The sequence below is a fragment of the Cyprinodon variegatus genome, unplaced genomic scaffold (genome assembly GCF_000732505.1).
Source record: "Cyprinodon variegatus isolate N-32 unplaced genomic scaffold, C_variegatus-1.0 Scaffold493, whole genome shotgun sequence".
Taxonomy (NCBI): domain Eukaryota; kingdom Metazoa; phylum Chordata; class Actinopteri; order Cyprinodontiformes; family Cyprinodontidae; genus Cyprinodon; species Cyprinodon variegatus.
Genome location: NW_015150946.1, coordinates 76,669 through 99,831, shown reverse-complemented (window position 1 = coordinate 99,831; position 23,163 = coordinate 76,669). Strand labels below are relative to the sequence as shown.

Genomic DNA, 23,163 nt, shown 5'->3' with positions numbered 1-23,163 from the left:
CATTTTTCTGCATCCAAATCGGCATTTTAGATTTGTAGTTTTATTTATTCACCAGGAGTGGACAATAAGCACCGCTTTTTCTTCTTAAATACACTTGTAAGAGCTGATTTGATTTACTTAGAATATCTAAATCTTTAATTACATTATATATATATACACTGAGTTTATGATATTGTTGCTGGATTATAACGATTTGATTATGTTAAAAGTGGCCCAAAAGCCTTGCCTTGTTATTAAATTATCTGCTATTGTTTTATTACAAGGAAATAAAAGTAGTAGATTTTTATCCATTCGCAGTTTGAATTATATACATGTTTTCAATATATTTTATGCTATTAGGAGCGTTTATTTAAGGTAGATTTTTATCCGTTTAAGATCTGATTAGAAATATTTTAAACTAGTGAGGATTAAGCCATTTAATTGATCACCAAGTGGAGTAAATGCATTGTTAGCATTGGTAATTTTATAAAAGTTAGTCGTGTCTGTATTATCTTATGCTTACAGATGTTTTACAGACTTGATTTTGGAGTTGTTTGATTTTCTTATCCTGATTTTGGGACTGTTAAACTGCGTTTTAAATAGCTAACAGTAAGTCTATCATATTACAAATGTTTGTCCATCACACTAATACATTTTATTTTGTTTTGTTGAATCCTAATACTAATGCTATAAATATGTATAACAGTGATTGTGGCTTTTTGAATACTTTTTCTAAATAAACGTGTGCCATCCTGAGGAGCTGCCTTTATTTGCCAACTACAGAAATGGCTTCCTTTCTTACTTCAAAATAAAAGACTCAGACAAAGATGAAGACTGTTTTAATATTCTCAGATCTGGTGAACCATCCTTTCATTATATCCTTTTTTCCTTCATCTAAAACCACAATCATATGTCCGTATTTCAATGGATGCTAAGTCTGTCCACAAAAATAGGTGAAAGAGGCATTATTTGCATTACGATGGATATTCAGGGGTTTATGAAAACGAATGATATAATTCTGTTTTTTTTTTAAAGCAGATGCTGTTTTATGGAGATCTTTAATGCGGAATATGTGATGATTTGGAGATTAAAAGTTTCGGCTTTTGCACATTTCTGTGTCATTTTCTTGTACTTCCCAACAAATATGGTTTCTCAGAGCACAAAGATATTGCATGTTAACAGTGTTTCACCCAGGCTACATATATATGCATCTATATATCTTTATATAAAATTACATTCATCTAACTACTCATTTTTTACACTAGCTTTGGTTTTGAATTTCGAATAAGACATGTTTATTTTGTTAAAATGTTTAAAAAAAGAAAAAATACATAGTGGCACTTTTACACATTCATATCTAAAGTGCTAAAGCTCATTTTTTTTTTTATAAAACAATTTGAACATTCAAAGATGACCAGTGAACATATGAGTAGAAACTCATAAAACTACACCAACCCTAAAGATGGCATCCATTGGGATAACAACCTGAATAATGTGTGTTTGTCGCCACCTGGTGGCCATTCATTTAACGTCGCTTGTTCGTTTAATTTTGCATGCATGTTACTCTATAGACCCCTTAACACGGTTTTTAAACCGCCTATACTGTGTATTATCAGTAGATTTTAAATGTCAGAGTTAAAAAAAGTAAATGGCTACTCTAAAGCTAATGAATTAATATAAAACTCTAAATCCATGGATAATAAAAATACCAGATCTAATTTCTGACATAAAAAAGACCAGCCTACTGGGTTGCTACCTAACATTTTAAATCTTTTATGGCATTTTGAAAGATACCTTGAGTTTTACTTTGACATGACAATTGTTTAAGTCAGGTTTATTTTTCATTTTTTAACCAGAGTAAGGCAATCAGATATGGCTATGATTATAGCACAGATGTGTGCATGTCCATGCATCTACTTTTATTTAAGATACACCTCCTGAAATTCTCTTTTCATTTACAAACAGTCTGAAACAGTCCGCTAGTGAAAAGTCTGTAGGTTCAGAACTGTTTTTTTTTTTTTTTAACCTCACTATGCACCAGCACAGGAGGAAAACTCACTGTTTGTTAGTGTGCAAACAGATGATGACATCAGTTTATGTCCCAATCCTGGTTTGGAGAAGTAAAAGTTGCTTTTCCTGAAAAGGATTCTCAAACTCCTGTGTTTATACCCAGCTGTAGAAGCGTCAAGCCACCCAGCTGCATCGAGTGTAGGGAGTTAGACATAGATGCCTTCTGGGTTTAGGCTGGAGGAGACCCTGCTCTGCAGGGCGCGAAGATCACTTGGTAATAGTCGTGAGGAGCCGAGTCGCTTCAGAGAGCCGCACTCCAAATCTGTAGATACAAGAGATAACTAAGAACCCTCCATCTTCTTTTTTTTTGCAGACATAACCCAAAATAAAACTAGTTACAAGCTTGTGTTATTCTTTTTAACCACCAGGTGGCAGTAAGATCCCACACAGAGAACATCAATAGGGTGTAAACAAGGTATGAGCCAAAAGGGTAATGAGCTATGAAATTGAACTTTTTATGAAACTGGCTCTTTTCTCAGACATTCGTGTGCCTCTGCCTGCTTTCAGTTCTTGGAGTTGCGCTCACCATTGTTGTTCTCTCCTGTGGGTTGAGCAGGCAGCACCGTGACCTTGGTGCCAGTCTGTTGGATGAACTGCTGCAGATTCACTTGTCGCAGCTCTTTTGTTAGCTGCTCAAGCTCCAGCTCTTTCTCCTGAGACAGAAAAACAAAACACTGTGGTAACTAAATGAATCTCCTCCACCTCTATCCCTTTATTTCATAATAAGGACAGTGATGCTTTTCATGTGTTCTGACGTTACAAACACAAACCTCTGTGCACTGGACTGTATATGTGACAGTCAAACATACAGAAGTTCATAACTGGAGCAGATGGAGCTTAAAGTGAAATTTCTAACTTTAAACAACTGTGGAGGAGAACTAAGACTATGATGCATCGAGGTGGAAGCGCCATTTAAATAAAAGCTTGAGCTACTTTACAGGAAAATAGACAAAGGAAGGCTTTAATGTATTTTTTTTTTTTACACTTTGAGTTGATCTGTTACAGGAAATATTTTTTTAAATCTGTTTTTAATGTGAGAAGATGCAAGAGGAAAGGCAGTATAATCTGCTCAATATCCCTCAAGCCATAACCTAGTTGCAAAAGCAGGTTGCAAGACGGTTAAGCAACCTCAGGAAAGGGATTGCGTATTTCTCTCTAATCAGGCAAAGAATGCTGTTAATACCCTCCCCTCTTCTTATTACTTCATACTCCTCACATCATAGCAGGCGATATCTGTAAAGGGAATTTCGTTTCATAAGAGGAAGCACAGATCCACTGCACATCCCAGCAAGCATCGCTGGTTGCAATTTCAGGAGCTTAGACTTCTATGTTCCACCTGTGTGCAGATGACTGGCTTTTCTCTGCAGTGCCAAGTTATCTAGACTAAAAAAAAAAAATTAGAAAAACTTTCACAACCTTTTCAAAAACTTCTCGACTTTTTAACCTATTTGGAACACGTTTTTTTCTGGAGGAAAAATCCCCCCACAAAATGCTGTAAATGCCTGACAGCTCTAAAGCTGCTGTGCCAAAAAAGACTGATAAAAAAAGGAAAACGCGAGCCGACCTGGAGTCTTTTACCCGACTGGCAGAGCAATCGTTCCAACGCCTTGCAGCTGCTTTCCAGCCGTGCCGTCTGTTGGCTCTGCACTTCGAGCTCTGCCCTCACTTTATCCAGCTGGACCTGCACCTGCAATCAGGGGTGGGAGGAAAACACTCATCAAAAAAACGTAAAGGAAAATGGAGGAAAGGGGCGTAAAAGCTTATATAGCTCTCCTGGAAAAAGAAAAGAAGCAAAGTTAAAATTAAATTTTTTAAATCAAGAAGAAAAAAACTCTTCTTGAGATAAACCTCTTATTTGTCACTTGATTAAACACAGGACATTCCTTTCTCTTTCCAGCCTGGTAAGTGTTTGGAAAGGCAGGATAAAATGTTTTGTACCTCCTCCTCCTTGACCTTCAGGTTGAGCTCAGCCTCCTGCTGCAGTCGCTCCTTCTCCAGGCCTGTCTCCATACTCTAAATAAAGCAGGAAACAACTGTCATCTATTTGGGATCTTCTTTCTTGCAACACATTTTGCACCCATTAAACATTTTTTACATATCTTTATATTGCATTCACAATTTACAATGTATTTGTAGAAAGTAGTGTAGAAGGTTTTAAAAGTAAATATATAGATTGTTTTTAACGTTACAGCTGTAGGTGTTCTGGTGTACATTTCTACTGACTTTGCACTTCAAAAATGTGGACATTTTTTCCTTCTTTAATGCAAAATAACTGTCTGGAAAGCTTTTTGTTTGCAAGTCTTGTTAGTTTGACATGCCGTTCACAGATCCAGTAAAAACACCAGAATCCTGCAGCTTCTCTGTGGTGAAGAGCTCACCTGAATCCGTGCTAAATACTCTGATAGCTTAGCTTCGCTGTCATGCACGCGGCCCTGCAGCTCGGCGAGCTGTTGCCTCAGCTTCCGCTCGCTCTCCTGCTCAATGTGGAGCTCGTTCTGCCAAAACTCCTCCTCCTGCATCTCCGCATCGTTCCTCCTTGCCTGCTGTTCCAGAAGCTGAAGTTCATCCTCCAGGTTTCCTTCCTGCTAAGTGGAAAATAATTGAAGTTATTGCTGTGATTCGTTTTGATCCTTTCAGAGAAATATTTGGTTGGCTGTGGTTTGATTCACATCACTGGCTTCCTCCCAGTCTCGCAGCTCAGCCTCACAGCCCAGCAGACGGCCCTCCAGGGCCTGCAGTTTGTCTCTCTGCAGCTGCACCAGCCGGCTGAGCTCCCTGGCCGGGCTCCCAGGTACAGATGCAGTTCCACCGCCGCCAACTCTGCTCAGGTTCAGGCTAACACCACGATGCTGAGGCTGTTTGCCTAATAGGAGAAAGTACAAAATACAAATACTGCCATTAAAGTTATAAATCAGAATTACTTTATTAATCCCTTGCAGGAAATTCTTTAAAAATGGCACAAAATATTTCTTGCTATAACAATACCTTCAGTATCTTTACTTTTTCCAAATATTTCCCGCAGGCCCCTGGCTCCCCCGGTAAAGGTCAGAGACTTGCGTTTGGGTTCCCTACGTTTGATGGAGCGCTCCGTCCCTGTAGGCCGGAGCTTGGCCAAAGGCGGGAGGCTCTGTCGGTAGAGCCCCCTTTCTGGGACCCGAGCCAACCCGTCTGAGGTCGGCCGCTCGCTGATGGAGGGGCCGGTTCGCTGGAGGATGAGCTGCACGTCGCTGGCATATTGACCCCACTTGTTGAGGGACACCACAGGGTTTTCATGTGGAGCCAGGTGGCGCTCTGTGTCTCGCCATTTCTCAATCAAAGTGTATCTGCCAGTCCGTCCTGGTGGGTAAAAAGCTAATTAAAGCATCAGTCTCCAATTCAAATGTGCAGTTTTTACATTCTTTAACACAAAAGTAAGAAGAATTTCATTTGTATTTGTCTGCTGAGGATATTGTTTTTGCAGTTTGGCAAAAGAAAGGATCTGATTAGATTGTCCCAAAAATAGCTTTTTATATTGCCCGCATAATTAACGGTAAATATGGCAACACAGTAACCCTGCACAAAAACATATAAACACAATCCCCACTGTGAAACTGAGACTAGGGCAGAGGTTCGATCCGAAACAGAAATGGAGCCACCATTTGAAAATCAATGCTAATGTTTAACTATCCAGAGCTCTATAGTATATGATAAAGGAAGGTAAAATATGACTGAAAATGTCGATAAAGATCCATTCTGTGAAGCTTGTGGCTGTAAAATGCGAAATTTTTAAGTGGGATGAATGTTTTTGTGTAAATATGAGGCCAGACCAGATGCTATACTGTCAACAAAATCCAAATAAACTTGGAAAGCAGAAGCATGAAAGTCAGACTCGTGGCATGAAAAGAACAAAACTTATTCATCATGTTCTTTCACAGCTCTCCCACGCCGGTGAACCACCAGCGCATTCAAAGAACCCCACCGTCGTGTAGATTGAAAGAGTTTTACGGTGGGAAAATCCAACTCAACAAGCGGCGATTGTGAGGAGATGGAGGTTCAATGGGTTTTCACGGTTTCCCCCTTGGTGTGTACATGTGTGCGCGCTCTGCATTCTAGTCTGTACACATGTAGATAAGAGCAGAGCATTGCCCGTTTCACCCTCACTCCCCATCCTGCACAGTAAGGATCCTTGTTAAAGAAAAAAAGAATAGTTGCATTCATCACTGCAGCCATTTACATCAAAGTGGCCTGGCCTGAACAAAAGGCAAAGAGGACAAAAAGGACAGTGAATGCAACAAATCTAGCTATGCTGCCACTTTGACAGGCATGTTCCAGCTCTAATCGAAGGCTTGGCTAAAAAACTGTTATCTTAAAAAAGGCATCCGCTCCAAACTGCTCACATATTGTCTACTAAAGGCAGCTTGCTAACTTATTTCTCTGCAGCACCGCAGCACTTGTCAATAAACCAGCGACTGCAGTATGACTCATCTCATTTTGTAAGGGCTTATTTATGGGGAAAATCTTTGTGCCCTCCAGTCACTTTTCATCTTTGTGCAATTTATCAACTGGAGTCAGTCTGAAAACATGCCCACACAATATCAACCACATCACAGAGCACATGCAAATTGATCATTTCTAAAATATCATCTAAATCATACTGACAACTCTCATTTCCATCTATGTTTTCCTGTCAAAAAAGTATGCAGCAAAAATATTCTGTTGAATACTTTGGAGCAGTGAACTCACCAATTGCTTGTGCCAAAGCGATGACCACTTCCTGGCAGGTTGTGAACTCACTGACACCACATACGATGCGCTGGACTCCGTCCACCCAGACTTTCAGCTCCATGGCCTTCATCCAGAGGCCCTCATTCCTCCACACCACCAGGGGGGGCTGTTACTGTTTTACTCCAGCACCCTTTAAGACCGCAAAAAAGATACATTGATTAACAAAAAGAAAAACACAACTAATATGCTTCCTTACTAATAAATATTAGGTATTCAATAGGTATAATTAAGTTACTATGAACAAGGTGAAAAAAGTTGACGTAAAAAAAACTTTGAAAAAGTAACTCTAGAGTTACTAAAACATTCACGGTCTAAAGAATAGCAGAAATGCAGTGCTGCCACTGTTGCCTTGCAGCAGGGAGGTTTATGGTTCGATTCCCGGTCCAAGTCTTTCTGCATGGAGTTTGCATGTTCTCCCTGTGAATGCATGGGTTCTCTCTGGGTACTCCAACTTCCTCCCATAGTCCAAAAACATTACTGGTGGCTTCAGTGTAGCTTGCCTCCATCAGTGTTTGAGTGTGTAAGTGAATGTTTGAATAGAATAGAATAAAAAAGAATAGAAAATCCCTTTATTTTCCCATAATGGGGAAATGCTGGTGTTTAGAAAAAATGGTCACACAAATTTAGACCTTAGAAAAATGTATAATAATAACATACTAGTGAAGAGTTAACAGGTAAACAATGAAATACTGTAAAGTGTTTTAACAATATAAAACTGTGCACCTTGAAAATAAATAACCAATATACAGCTATGGACATTTTTACAGTAATGAATATTTGAAATTAGCTGCAAAATCAGAGATGTTCAAAATGACAAATGACATTTATCTGGCTAAGGTAGAAACTGTACAAAATCAGCATGAATGTAACACCTTATTGAGGTTGTTTGGTACAGCAATGGTTATAAAGTCTTACAGCTGCTGGGAGGAAGGATCTGTAATAACGCTCCCTGGTGCATTTAAGGTGCAGCAGTCTGTCACTAAAGGAGCTCTCCAGTTCTGCAACAGCTTAATGCATTGGGTGGGACACATTATCCAACAGAGATGTTAATTTAGTTAGGATCCTTTGTTTCCCACCTCCTGCAGTGAGTCCAGAGCCGCTTTCTCTCAGCTACAGATGACTGAATGTAGTGTAAATCGCTTTGGTCAAGTTCTCTGACTTGCCCAAAGTTATAGTAGTATAGGCCATTTACCATAATTGGCTTCTCTAAATTGTCCTTAAGTATGAGAGTGTGTGTGCATGGTTCTGTGTCTCTGTCCGTCTATGTTGCCATGCAACAGACTGGTGACCTGTCCAGGGCGTACCCCGCCTCTTGCCCAAAGACTGCTGTAGATAGGCACTGGCCCCACCACAACCCCGACAAGGAATAAGCTGGAGAAAATGGATGGATGGATGGATGGATGGATGGATGGATGGATGGATGGATGGATGGATGGATGGATGGATGGATGGATGGATGGATGNATGGATGGATGGATGGATGGATGGATGGATGGATGGATGGATGGATGGATGGATGGATGGATGGATGGATGGATGGATGGATGGATGGATGGTCAGCTGGCTAATAGAACACTACTAAAGGTTTTTTGGGCTGTTTTAAGATTTTCCAGTCAGACAAAGCACAGTTTGTCGATTTGTTTTCTGTTCTTTATTGAAGAGAATGAAAAGTGTGCAACTTCCATCACTCTTAAAATAATGCAGTTTCTAAAGCAAAGTTATAAGTTATCATTCTACACTATTTAACTAGCTCCCAGTGGTAAACTATGAGAATCAAGCTGTAATAGTCTCCACTTTAGATGAGATTGTGATCCATAAACATTAAATACTAAAAAACACTATTTTTGACCCATTCAAAAATCACTACTTATACATCCAAATGTAATGAGATGATAATTAGTAATAATGTTTTAACTTTTTACCTTTCTAGAGTGTTTAGAAGCTTTTATTCGAAATCAATGAATTTCTATTTTCCTTTGATTCGAACAATCCAAATTTAATTTCTCTAATGGGAAAGACATGAGAATATGCTATTGATTTATTGCTCTTAAAAAGTTTAGAAAAGTCTACAAGTTGACCGCTAAAATAAAAAGATCAAAAAATGTAAATGTCGATAATAAAAAAAAAAATTATTTTTTTTTAACTGATAATAATTGCCTTACAAAAAATTACAAAAAAAAAACTACAACATATGAATCATTAAAAAATGTGCAGAAGCAAGCTGCTGTTTTTGTTTCTCAGGGTAATAAAAAGCATAATTTTATTGCACTTTGTTTTGCTCTGTCAGTTCTATTAATCCAACCCCAGACAGCGACAGGGTTCAGTCTCCAATGGAATGGCAGCAAAAAGGCAAACGTGAACCATTAGCACAACTTGGCTGCTTAGGAAACATGTAGCTCTCTGATTATTTGTGAACACAAACACTCATAACTTTATCTCAACAGTTTTGTGACATGCTTAGAGATTGCGCCTTTGTTCTTTTGTTTTTAAGCTGAAATTTTAGGCCAAAGCTCTTTGCCCGCCAGCGTTTTAGAAACCGAATCAACAAGCTCTTCCATCTTGCTTTTTTCCCCCTGGGTTATTTCCCAGACGACTTCCAGAACACTAGAACCCAGCGCGGCAAGGATGCAAACATCTAAAAAAAACGTGATGTCAACACTTGTTCTTTGGAAGTGGTTTCATTTAATGCTGCTGATGAACAGCCATAAGAGCAACCCTGTGGTTCAGCGGTTGTAGCCGTGTAATAGAACTGTTCCAATATATTTTTCATTTGCCGGTGCTGAAAAAGAGCATGGAGACGCAAAATGAGAGCCATTTTCAAAGTGCTGAGACAAGCATCACCAGCGGGGCAGTCATTACGGAGCTGGCAACGCCTCAACAGCTGCCAGAGCAGCAGAGCAGTTAAAGTGCATGAGCCTAATGTTTAGTTTTGCAACAGCAACGACCAATCAGTTCAGCTCTGATTGTTCGACGCTCACATTATTGACATGGAATTGAAGGCAGCTTCCATCTTCATAACAGCTGGAATGGAACCTCCTTCCCTTTCTGTAATTAAACTATTCAAACCCTTTAATGTTTTCACTCAGGGAGGTTACATTAATGCTGCATACACATTTATCTTAGAGGTAAATTACCACAAAATTAACTGCCGATGTCACAAAATATCCCAGTTTCACTTTTCATTTCATACATTATACTTTATAAGCATTTTATGTGACAGACCAATAATCTAAAAAGCTGTAAAAAGGTATATATATATATATATATATATATATATATATATATATATATAAATAAATCATCTGAAAAGCCTTCGCTGAATTTGTGTAATATTTATACAAATCTGGGCTACATGCGTCTGCAGAGACTTCTATGAACTCTGCAATTAGGAAAAACAGACTGGGAGGCTTTATCCAAAGCTTTTTGCATGTAAATAAATAGTTCACACAGCATGATGCTGCCACCGCTGTATTAGAATAAGAAAATCGTTTGTTTAGAGTGCTTTGTGGTGTTAGTTCCATTCACTAATCCTACTTAGAGACGTCACTGCAGCAGGCTGCTTTCACAGCTACAGAATATAGAGGGGTGTGGTGAACAGGGTGATGTGTGACATGTTATCAATGGTCATGTCTTCACAGATTTGAAGCTGAGGGTATTGATTTATACTCTATCTTTGCTCAAAACCTCTTAACTCCTCTCTATCTTGTTTTTTTTTGCCCCAATGTTTATTAAGAAATCCATAAGTCCTTCATAGAATGCAGAACAAGTGAATTTATATGGAGAGCAAATTAATAGCAAGTGAATTTGGTACAGCAGGAATGTAATAAAGGGTATACAAGTAAGTGTACAAGTAAGTAAAGGGGGGCTAAATACAAATGCAATACGCACTTTTCAGATTTTCAAAAGTTCAAAAAATATATTTTGTTAATAGGATTTTATGTTCCTTCCATGTCGATAGTGCTTTACTTTGTTTTGGTAAATCATAAAATCAGATAAAACAACAAGAAATTTGTGATTTTTATTAAGACAAAAACTTCCTCTGGATGCAATTGAAAGAAACTTTAAATAAGGCTATTTAACAGTGCAGATTTTGATTTACTAAACAACTATCCTCTGTGGCTCCGGATGTGAAGCATCTTTCAACTGGGTGGCTTTTCAAAGGACAATGGCATGTCGAGGAGCTGAGAGATCGAAGCGCCTGCTCTTCAATTAGAGCGCAACCTGCTCAACCATCTGAGCGGCACCTGTCCAAGGTGAAAGCTTAGACCGGCAGCCGGATAAACAAAACGAAGCAGATGGCTGACATATAAAAATTAGGCCAGGAAACAAGCTGTGATTGCTTCAGTTTGAGACATTAAACATGTTATGGCTTTCAAAGCTCTGACATGGCTCTGTTTAACAGGGTGTTGTCATTATGAATTCATACTTTGTAGTTTGCACGGATCCTGCCCACACGCTGAAACATTCTGATCATTCTGATCGCAGAGCTTCAAATCGCAATCAGCAACAACAAAAAAAGACATCTGCCACCAACTTGTTAGGGTGATCAACTATATATTTAGATGCAGACGTTTTAGCAAGAGCATCAAGGCGAGAAATCAAAGTGAAGAGATTCTCTGCTCTGTTTACAAACTGCATTAAAAAAAGGGTCAAACAAAACAGAAAAGGCAATTCCAAATAAACACAGTATCAATAATAGAAGATCCAGAGTTCAATTCAGACTTTATTGGGTGCTAACGGCATGAAGAATGATGGTTGGTTTGTTCTTTTTTTCATAGAAATGCTGTTTATGTTGCATCAAAAGTTGAATGATAAACAGATGCACTCAGTTAATATTAATAACACAATGTGAAAAGATAGAAAATATCAATAAAGCACACAGCTTTATGATCAAGTCCACCCATATGCTTTTTATAGGTGTCAAATGTGACTAATGACTTAGAGGTGAGTAGTAGTTACTTTACATTTTCTCAGATCCATTGATTTAGTTCAGTTTTTTGAAAACAATAGACTTCCTCTATACTTATTTTCTCTTGAGTAATGTTATTATTAAGTAACACTATGCTTATTTCAGTACAATTGATGCAGGAAACAACTTCACTGAATGAAGAACATTAAAATTTTTAAACAAAAGCGCATCGGTTGGTTTTATTTATACAGTCAGCAGTGCTCAGGTTTAGCAATTATAACAACATGTTGCTTATCATGGAAATAATAATTGAATAATTAAATTGAACCACAGTCGGCCTCTGCAGATTGCCGCTCACACTGAGCCTGGTTCTGCTGGAGGTTTCTTCCTGTTAAAAGGGAGTTTTTCCTCCCCACTGTCGCTACAAGCATGCTTAGTGTGAGGGATTGCATTCCAGTCAATGAGTCGATGCAATCAACTGGTTTTCCTTAGATAGAAAACTATAAATCAATTTGACTGTATGATCTGGTGAACTGTAAAGTGTCTTGAGATGACATGTGTTGTGAATTTGTGCTATAGAAATAAACCGAACTGCATAAACTGAATTGAAAATATATTAGTATAAATATATATTAATTTAATTCCTTTCAGTTTATTTAAATGGCACTGATTCACACCTTATCTCAAGGCACTTTACAGGGAAGGTTTAATCACGTCATCCAGTCAGATTAGTTAAAGGTTTCTATGTTAGGAAAATCAGCTGATTGCACTGAGTCATTGGCTTTGCTCCTTAAAGGAGGAGTATGCAGCAACAGTAGACATTCCTTTGCAGTGTATCACTGGAGAGAAAAAAATCCCTTTTAATAGAAAGAGACACATTTAAATATGAATGTTTTCTATTGTCATACAGAGTTATTAAACCAAAACAGGTGTTAGCAAATATGTATATTTCTAATTTTGGTATTAGTAGTTTTACCGTTGAAGGTTTGAGAATTTCTGATATGTTTACCTACATCCAGACTGTCGTTAGAGAGGAGGACAAATGAAACTGAAAATAAGCTTCCTCTTGTTCCCTTACTGATTATGTTTGTGGATATTCTTTTAGCAAAGTAAGAGGGGGAAAAAATGGCTTTTTTAAAAACCTGCTAAAAAAGTGTCTTAAAGTGTAGGGATTTATTTTTACTTTTGATATTACGTAACTGTTTAATCATCTTAATGTTGGTCTGAGTTCAGTTTACTTGTAACATGAGTCATAATTATACAGAAATGCTATTTATAGGTGAATAATGTTACTAATGACTAAGAGGTGAGGAGTAGTTAGTTTACATTTTCTCAGTTCCATTGATTTAGTTCAGTTTTTTGAATACTCTAGATTTCTACCATACTTATTTTCACTTGAGTAATGTTATCATTAAGTAACACTATGCTTACTTCAGTGCAATTTATGGTAGCTTTACACACAGGAAATAACTTCACTGAATGAAGGACAAAAACATTTATAACCAAAAATGCATCTGTTTGTTTTATTCTTGTTTATACACAAGCTTTGCTGTTATCTTCCATCTCCTGAGCTCCTAACATTGCAGTAAAGTTAAAATGACAGTAAAGAGTAGACATTGTTGCTGTGTTTATTTTCTAAGGATTACAGTATGTTTAAAAAAAAGGATTTGGAAAGTTGTATCTTTAGCCTAATTTCCAATTTAGTTGGGTTTTTTGTTTCTATTTCCTTCTTTAAAAATGACCCAACTTTAGATAAATGCAGTAGAAGGTATTAAATCAGATGTTTGCAGTACTTGAGTTGCCTTTTCACAAGAAATTTTTTTCACTTCTCCTTAAATCCTTTTTGAATCCTAATATTTACTTTTATTTGAGTAAAAGCATGTTAAAGGACTAGTACTCTTAGTTGAGCCCAGCTTTTGATTAATCTACCCACTTCTGGCGATCACCTCCTATAATTATATTTCATCAAGCAGCAGGTCTTGGACTGCTGGTGTTTGTAGGAGGCAAGGCTGTGAAACAGTAAAGGTATAGACCCTTACATACAAAGTAAACATAAATAGCTTTCCAATATCAGGATAAAGAAAAAGTCTTTTTACTATCATAACTTGCGTATAGATGTCAGAGAAAGAGCTGAAGCAACATAGGTTTTTCTTCAACAGAGTAAAACGCCGTCCGATCTACACCTGTTGCTGTGCGCTGTCAGCATCCTGCTTAAAGAAATGAAATTTAAAAAAACAAAACAATAAAAAAACTCTCTCACTTGGAAATATTTTTAGTTCTATAGCCCCTTTAAATTCTTCTTTATATTAATATTCCTTCCAGTGCTGTATATGAATAAAAGGCTAAATAAGGCAAAGACATGTTTTATTTTATCAAAGGACCACACAGCATCAATGTTAAATTACAGACGATCACCATCAGCTGAAAGAAAATGTTTGTTTTTATTTGTTTGAATAAGTTATAGTTGATGGTTAAGGATAATTACTAGCTATAGGATGTTAGAAAATTAGTGGTGCAAACTCCCATTTAATGGGGCCACAGCCCCACTTCAAAAAATAAATGCCTTTCTTTATGTGTGGCTGTGCAGCAGCAGATGTTCAAATGTAAAATGGTCTAAATTAGCGGAGCTACAAGCTCCATAAGCTTAGTTCCTGGGTGTATGGTTGACTGAGCCGTCTGAGCAGTTTAGAGACTTACAATGGGTGAGGCCAAAGCCAACCAGTTCATAACGATTGAAGTCCACAGGCTAAATGAGGCTTTGACCTGGAAATCCTAAAGGTCACAGTGCCACGCTGAAATCGGTCCCGAACTTCTCCAACTCCATTGCAGAGGAAGTCTGTTTCCACAACGAGAAACGGTTTTCTTTCCCCTGCCGGTAACTTGGAGCACCCCAGTCACCATGGAGACTATTGCTACGCTTCAGCCACCTAAACCACTTGCTCCCTGCAGCTGCTGGCAATGCTGCTCTGAATTTTCACGATAACATTTACATTTTTTTCCTGTTTTACAACCCTAGCAGCACTTACTTTGATGCTCCTTCTCCTTTCACATAAATGAGTAAGTCACACTGGGGAGTGTGTACATAAATTAACATTAGGGGACATTGGTTTCTATTTTTGGATCGCGTCGTTGTAAATGCCCAGTGTCATATTTAGATCCGCTCACTGAGCCGAGTCTCAACAGTTCTGTCATAGGATGTTAGAGAAGTGCTGTGACCATTTAATAAAGTGTCAGACTCTGCTCTGCACACGGCAGCCCCACTGAGCAATCCATGCACAGGGAATTTAACTCTAATCCAACTATAAATATTAGAAAAATATACTTCGGTTCACTTCGTGGCTTTGATTCCTCTCAGTACGACTTCACATGATTTATACAAAGAGTGAGCATAAAAAAAATGTAAACATCCTCCATAACTGCACAGATACAAATAAGGGGGATTTATTTTCTTTTTTCTGTCTTAAAAAATAATAAATAAAAAGATTAACCAGAAATAAAGGTTTCTTTCCTTCACATTTGGCATCATTTCAGCCCTAATCCTAATGGTGTGAACTCTAAACCATAGCAAACTCCAGAGGTGGGTGGTTTGGTCTTACCTCTACAAGTGAGACCAAAATATTTGGAAGAGGGATAAAACATCAGTATAAAACTACCTAATATTTTTGGTTTGTTTTTGCATTCAAAAACTTTCTTAAAGTACAGATAGTCTATATTTTTGGCTTATCTTGGTGCATTTATTGTGCAATTACTGAATAACGAAATACATAATATAAATGATTTGTGTATATTATACATAGCCTTTAGTGATTCATTCTGACAGCATAAAGGTATGTATATTTACATATGTAATTTTTTTATAAAGCAAACCAGTCTCTTTTTAGTGTATTGTTTGGAAAAAAGGATGATGTGCTTGTAAAATTCTCTGTCGCTGTGTAGATCAACTCCAGACTATTTCTAGCCTCCAGCAAAAGCAGAATAGACGAATAGATGAAGTGAAAAGGCTGTTTATTTATGATTTATGTGAGTGTTGAATTTGCAAATTTGCATTTTTGAACTGCAAATGATAAATTGCTGCATAAACTCATTTAAAACTAGATCTTTCACTTAGCACAGGTTTGAAGCAGATTCAAACTTCAACAGCTAAGTCCTTCCAACAAATCACTGTCTCTCAATCTGTCGCCATTTCTTTCTCTTCTACAAATGCTGCTTAATAAAATAGAATAACAAAAAGAATTCAAAAAAGTGGATTTTCTCATAGGCCCTCAACCTCTGTTAGCCGACTGTTAAAACTCAAGCAGTAGCTCTTAAGAATTCAACAAAGTAAGAGTATCAAACATACAGGATTTAAAAGAAAATCTTTTTGTCAGGATTATTATTGACACTATTTCCCTTTACTGAGATCAGTTAAACAGGACAAAGGGAAATAAATAGCTTAGGATGTGAAAATGAAGAACCTGATGTCAGCAGTACCACCTTGGACTACATGTAGTGCCAGCTCTAATGCTACCCCATGCATCGCCCCTGAAGGCCTTCATATTCATATCCAGCACCCATAATTAAGGTGAACCACCATCTACTTAGAAAAATATTCATCCTATGCTAAAATCAAAAGGCCAGTCTCATATTTTAATAAGTTTTTCTCTATTGCTGTAAAATATGAGTTTCCAGCATTTATATAGTGTAACAGTAGTACAGGATCTTTAGAAAAATGCAATAGTTAGCCAATGAATAAACATAGGATATAAGAAGAACTTATATAGGTAGTTAATTTTTGAGGACCGTGTAGCTAGAAGGTTCAGGACAAACTGATTATGGATGTTTTCATTCGTTTGTGCTTTCAATCAACTGAAAGAACATACCTAAGGAAGCGGCCGGTGATTGAAGCACTGTTACTACCACAATGTGCCATAGATCAGAACTCAGCAATTAAGAGAGGACAGAAAAACAATGCGGTGTGTTCAGTCTAAGTAATAGCTTTCCGTTATTCCCCGAATGTCAGAAAAAATTGCTGAGAAAAGGAAAGGTTGCTGCTATCAATTCAAACCCCTGCAGTCAGGCAGCGTTTGGAGCAGCCATTTGGTTTCCATCATCAGGAATATTGTGCTGTCTGGGCTGTAAACCACAGAGCTAATCTTAGCTGTGACTTCAGTCTGACTCCCCTGAAGTTTCATTCTCAGGATGCCACAGGAAGGCAGAGCCAAGGAGGAGACGAAGCACACCAAGGCTGGGCTTCTTAATAGGTTTTCCTCAAACACAGCAAGCAATGAGATGGGTAATGTAGAACCTACAAAGACAGCTAATTAGAGTGAAAGTCTGGCTTTAATGCAATCCTAAGACTTCATTTCCTGTTGCTTTCAGCTCATAGCTCTCTTGGGCTTTAGCTTATTTAAAGTTTAGCAAACTCTGTGATAGTGATTGAATTCCTGACTTAAATCATTAAGGTTTTTCATTCCAACTAAGGCAACAAAGAGAATAACTGCAATTGATATAGCAAAAAGTGACCTGAAACTCAGTAAGCAGTTCATGAGCGTGATGCAATCAGTAGACATTTTTTAAGAAGGCTGCGGGAGCCCAGAGGGTGGGGGGTAGTGGGTGTGCTGAACCGAGTGGCGCTCAAACAAAAGAGCGTTCTGCAATGTGTGCGTGAGCCCACATGGCCAGTGGCATGACTGGACGCAAACAATCCCTCACCATAGCAACCTGGCTCCGGCTTTGTCCAAGCTTTGTACACAAACGACCGGACTGATTGGAGGGCACGGTCTGGGAAAAAGAGGCCAAACAATCTGAAACAATTAAGAAGCAAGCAGCGCTTTCCTGTTGCTTCCTCTTTGTCTCCCTTCAATGTGGGTACGGAAAAGCATGGAGGTGTGCACAGTAGTTGGGTTTCTTCATTTTAGGAATAGCTGAGGTTCCGTCTCCTTCTGCAACTCCTGAAGTAATTATATAATCTCCCCAAAGAAGATATTAATCACCCACTATGCAATCAATAAATTGCACTATAAGGTATGGTGATATAGGGAGTGGCAGCCTAGTGGTTAGGGCATTGAGCTTGGAATCCTGAGGTTCTGAGTTTGAGTCCCACTCCCAAAGACTTTGTTGCTCTGTAGTTGTGACAGTGCAGTGACAATAAAAAGATGGAAATAATATATATACAAAAGGTCAAGAAGGCCTAATTTGCAGTCTGATGTCTGAATACTCAACTTTACACTCTCAATCTGTCCAATTTGAAAGAGAATAAACCTGTCAGAAACGTTTAAAACTAAATCTGACAGCAAACTAATCCTGTGTGCACCTCATTTAACCTTGCAGTAACATTAAGGGAAGAATCCTAACATAGAAAGTAGCTGAGGTTGCTGCGTCCTGCTGCTAAGACACAGCAAAGTGACAGACGTTGTCATGTTCGAAGGCATGCTGGTGTCGCATGGGAAAACGGCAAGCAGAAACGCTAATGTCAGCAACTGTTTCTTTCACAAGGAAATTAAATTAGATTTCGACCCTTGTCCCAAGACTAGATGTCACTTTCCTTGATGGAGTGTCCCGTGGACTTCTAATACAGTAACACACTGATGATTTTGCTTTAGAATTGGCAAGCTGCCTTCCTCTACAGTAGTATCCTGCTTCTGCCCCTCAGCGTAATGTCTACTGCACTCGTTAAATTACCTCCACCCAGTCCGTTTCTCCCTCTGGTTCAGATTTTGTCTAAACTCATCTTCAAATGAAGACTGTACCATAGCTGCAGGTTTGGACAAAAACCTGTGAGGAATGAAAAGCTTCAGCACTTAATAAGCCTGAAAAGTTTTGCATTCAGCTACTGTCAGTCAGCTATTCTGAGACAGAATGTGTATGATTTTAACATGGTGAAAAACAAGCTGGCACATGCAGCATTTTGCAATATCTATGTGTTATGTTTCTAGAAAGATGTCATGATTGCCACACTGAAACAGAAACACCACCACCTTGCAAACTCAAAAGTTAAAACTAATCAGATTGATGGAGACAATAAGCTCGTAAATCTGGCAGCTTAGCTGATCATGTGATGAAAACAGAGGGAGTCTGCTGAAAGACGGAGATTTACTCCAGTAAGTCTGTTAAGACTTTTCCGTTGCAGTAGCTAAAATCTTAGCAGCAACGACTACAAGGACAGGACAAATGACTTCCAACTAAAAATCATTTATGAGGCTGGTTTGTAGTATTTAAGCAGGCAAGAGATTATTCTTAATCTCCTCAAACCTAAAACCAACATATAAATAGACTCATTCAGCGGGTTTGTTCATCCAGTTTGCCATAATATGCTACATTTCCTTTAGGACTGTACAAATGATTTCATTTATTAAGCATTCTAAATACTCAACAATGGCATGCAAGTATGCACACTACTGATTTTACTATACAAACTCTGCTAGTAAACAATCAATACCACAAAAACACCACAAAAAGCATCAGACTGTTTTTTTCTAAGCGTATCCATATTGATATTTATCTATTAAATTGATTAGTGCAATATAATGCAATTAGACCATAGCATTAGGATTCATCTATTTTCTGGAGATTATCTAAAGATTTAAGTCATACATAACCTTCAGTGTGTCTTGACCCTATTGAATTTGGAGTGTTGGAATAGAATAGAATAGAATAGAATAGAATAGAATAGAATAGAATAGAATAGAATAGAATAGAAAATCCCTCATTGTCACACAATGGGGAAATTCTTGGGTTTACAGCAGCAAGAAGTTTTGTAGAGCCTTTGAAAAAGTGTTTAAAAATAACATAATATAATAACATAACATAATAGAAGAGTTAAAAATACACAGATGAAATACTGTACCGTAAAGTGTTTTAACAATCTAAAAATTGTGAAGCTGAAGAATAAAATAACAAATATACAGCTATGGAATGAATATCTGAAAATAGTTGCAAAATCAGAGATGTGCAAAATGACAACAACTTATCGAGTTTGTTGGGAACAGCAGTGGTTATAAAGTCTTACAGCTGCTGGGAGGAAGGATCTGTGATAACGCTCCCTGGTGCATTTAAGGTGCAGCAGTCTGTCACTGAAGATGTTAGAAGAAAATTTTATGCACTACCGTAATCTAGACATCTTTGAGTATTTTAGATTTTACTCCCTGTTTCATTAATATATCAATTTCTAAATCTACTAAAAGCACAAACATAATCAAGCAATACTTTGAAAGGACATCATCAGATGATCGGCATATCATGACACTAGGCATCGACTGGAGGTTATTTCATATCAGGGAAAGCAGAATGTTTCAGTTTTAATGGCTAGCAAGATTATCTTAATACACCCCAATCTGGCATAGCATTATGACCACAAGTCCAAAAGTGTGCTGTACCCCCTTTTTCCACCAAAACATCCCTGACCCTTTGAGTCATGGATCAAGCTAGCATCCATTAATACAACTCTCTAAAGATCATACTTTATCACCCAAACATTTGGTCATTAAACAGCTGATAGGACCATTTACAAAAAAGACAAAAAAATTAAATTAGTTCATAATCTAGCTTTTTAATTAAACGTATCAACTAAAAATAATTCTGGTAGATTAAGGCTGATTTAAAATAACCTATCAACTAACATGATTTAGTGTAGAAACTGGTAAATTTTAACTCTTATTTTTATTTTTTGCTTATGGATAATGATTTTGTTGTGCGTTCTGCAGTTTGGAAGTATGTGGTCAGAGGAGGATGGTAATTACATGCACAGGATATTTTTACAGTACTTTAAAAGAAAAAAAAAAACCCTGCAAGCTTTGAGAACAAGCCAATAATCATTCAACCTGCTCAATAAGGCTTGGGTAATTGGTTAGTCTGTGTTTATAATGTACAAAAAAAATAAAAAAGCTTGGTTACTTCTCCAATGTTTTGTTTAATCTAGTTAAATGCATTTTAACACAAACCCCGCTTTGCTGGTTCAGTTGCTCTAATCTTACTTGGCTTCTACTTTAGACCAGCTTTGGATCAAGGTGTTTCTACCAATAACATAAAACTGAATTAACTTTCATCCCATATGAGCTTCCAGGACCTTTATACTCTGCTTTTTCCCAGTGACTCAATAGAAAAAAGTTTAGATTTAGAGCTGTGATTCCTCTGCAGACCAACACACTGACCACTGTACACTCACTTCCTGCAGCCTCATTGATCTGCTATGCTCGGACCTAAATGCAAACTCAAGGTTTTTCTTTCCTTCTTGTGAAAACAGAACATATTTAACATTTCTCACAGCTGTTAAAGGCTATTAAAGTTGCGCACCAGCTGATCAGTTTTATATCAATTAATTAGTCAAAAGCCAATGAGGTTATTATGTTTTCTGAAGCACATACCTCATTTAGTCGCAGCTCGCCGTCTGTCGGGGCATTTAAAAACCTCAGATCGAAGCATCAACCTCTTCTGAAAGAAATCCAAAGCTTCCTATAGCAGGAAAGAGCAGGTTAATAGTTTAGGATCAATCCGTGCGTTGCGCTCCCGCAGCCTCCTCTTCCTCTATGAAGCCATGTGGATGAACGCACCAGCGCGTCCCGCTTCGGACATCCGACAGGAGGGTTGGACGCATCTGCTGCTCTGCCCATCAGTGACGGGGACCTGACTGGTGAATTAGATCGCAGCGCAAGGCATGATGGAGCCATTAAAGGCTTTGGCGCAGTGGTGAGTCTACATGGACCCGGGTCCACTCAATCTGCTTTAAAAAACATTGGGTCATATGGCAAAACGCTTTTTAAAATTATTATTATTTAGATTTTATTTAGGGTTGTTGTTCTGTTAATCTACGCACACCTGAAAGAAAAAAAAAGATAGATGTATGGAAGACAAACTTAGACACATAAAAAAATAAAATAAAAAAAATAAATTGAGCATATATATTTAAATTTATACAAAAGTAACACAATAAGCTAAATAATAATAATAAGCGGTATTATTATTAGTAATAATAATAATGATAATTGAAGTTTGATTTCAACATGGGCGGTTCTAGGCAGGTGTCACCGGAGGCCAGTGCCCCTCTAGATCATGTCCTGGCCCCTGTTATGCTACGTTCACACCGCAAGCGGCGAGAGCAGCAAAAATGCGCATGCTTCTTCATTTTTGATGCATGTAACAGTTTAGTTCTGACGCGCAGCTGGAGCAGCAAAGCTGTGGTGGAAAAGTGGGTCCTGTTTTTTATTCATGCTTTTCTGTGCCCCCATGAAAATGCGCTGGCCCTCTCCTGGCCCCCTAGTACATTTGGTCTAGAACCGCCACTGGATATCACACTGGAGAAATCTGCATCTAACCCATCCGCTTGGGGAGCAGTGGGCTGCCGCTGTGCGGTGCCCAGGGAGCAGTGGGCTGCCGCTGTGCGGTGCCCAGGGAGCAGTGTGGGTTTAAGGGTCTTGCTCAGGGAGCCAGAGTGAAGGCTGTGGGGATTGTACCGGGTACTTGCAACCTTCTCAGAGCACAAGCACACAGCCCTAACCCACTAGCCCAACATTCCCCACAAATAAAATTATACAGTACCTGATAAATGTACAAATCTCTTTGAATTAATTCCCTTTTGTAAGAATTATTTTCTTCATTACCGTGGTAAACAATAACTTCATATATTTGTTTATTTTTATTTCTTTTTATGTTATAATAGTCCCATCTCTATTGAGGAGGGGATGGTCGTAATTGTCATGCTGGATGCTCCTACAGAACATGTGGTACAGTTAAGTGACACACACACAGACTTAGATGTCAATAGTTTAGCAAAACTAGATAATGTTTGTTTCACATCAGAATCAGTTATACTACAACTTTGTTGTTTTGAATTACATTGCCAGAACCAGTTTTCTCCATTTCCTCCACTCCTGATCTTTAATTCTTTTAAGACTCAGCCCACGGCTTCCAACTGTTTAACCAGGGAAACCGACTCCATCACACTGAGCTTTCCAGGTTTTATTACATCCTAACCTGAGCTAACTCTGCAGGTTGTGGCTTATAACATTTTCAAAATGTAAGAAAATCAACTAAATTAGTTTGGTTTTGGATGTGCCTGTAGTAATCAGGATTGGCAGCTTCCCTTGTCTCGGTTTGGAAGACAAAGCATTGGTATATTTTGAAAGATATCTGCCTTGTTTCTTATTCTTGATTGAATCAAAATCTCTTTAAATCAATATCTACCAAAGTCAATAAGAATGCAACTTTATTCCATTCTTATTTTACTGTTTTTTATCTGTTCCATCCATGCAAGTCTGCAGACAGCTGTTTGCAGCTTTATAGTTTTATGTGCAACAATCACAACACACCTTATTTCAGACATCTGGAAATAACCACAAGGCTGCGTACTTGTTGGGACAATGGAAGATTCAACGATAATCCAAATTGAGTTTCAACAGATGTTCTGGGTATGATGAAATTATCACATACCATAACACAGGAGTACAATAAGTATCATTTTTTTTTTA

The 23,163-nt window shown here is 38.1% G+C and overlaps 1 protein-coding gene across 2 annotated transcripts; it reads right to left on the bottom strand.

Annotated features, from left to right (window-relative positions):
• Window positions 1-1,463: 1,463 nt before the first annotated feature.
• On the bottom strand, window positions 1,464-21,300 carry LOC107094600 (ras association domain-containing protein 8-like). Of its 2 annotated transcripts, none has more exons than XM_015390319.1 (9): window positions 21,064-21,300; window positions 6,772-6,943; window positions 5,035-5,385; window positions 4,719-4,912; window positions 4,428-4,634; window positions 3,988-4,062; window positions 3,614-3,736; window positions 2,576-2,702; window positions 1,464-2,311 (listed from the first exon to the last, which is right to left on the bottom strand). In XM_015390319.1, the coding sequence occupies exons 2-9, from the start codon at window positions 6,881-6,883 to the stop codon at window positions 2,196-2,198; spliced, it is 1,305 nt and encodes a 434-aa protein (XP_015245805.1). In that variant the 5' UTR covers window positions 6,884-6,943; window positions 21,064-21,300; the 3' UTR covers window positions 1,464-2,195. The 2 variants fall into 2 exon arrangements, with proteins under 2 accessions (XP_015245805.1, XP_015245806.1); XM_015390320.1 differs by having other exon boundaries at window positions 4,428-4,631; window positions 21,064-21,298.
• Between the last annotated feature and the right edge of the window lie 1,863 nt (window positions 21,301-23,163).

What these genes read in the sequence shown, in the direction of transcription:
- LOC107094600 (XM_015390319.1), bottom strand. Translation starts at nt 6,883, where the DNA reads ATGAAGGCCATGGAGCTGAAAGTCTGGGTGGACGGAGTCCAGCGCATC. An exon ending in ACTGGGAGGAAGCCAGTGAT is followed by an intron (nt 4,635 to 4,718) that starts GTGAATCAAACC and finishes TTTTCCACTTAG; the next exon opens with CAGGAAGGAAACCTGGAGGA. An exon ending in TGAAGGTCAAGGAGGAGGAG is followed by an intron (nt 3,737 to 3,987) that starts GTACAAAACATT and finishes CCCTGATTGCAG; the next exon opens with GTGCAGGTCCAGCTGGATAA.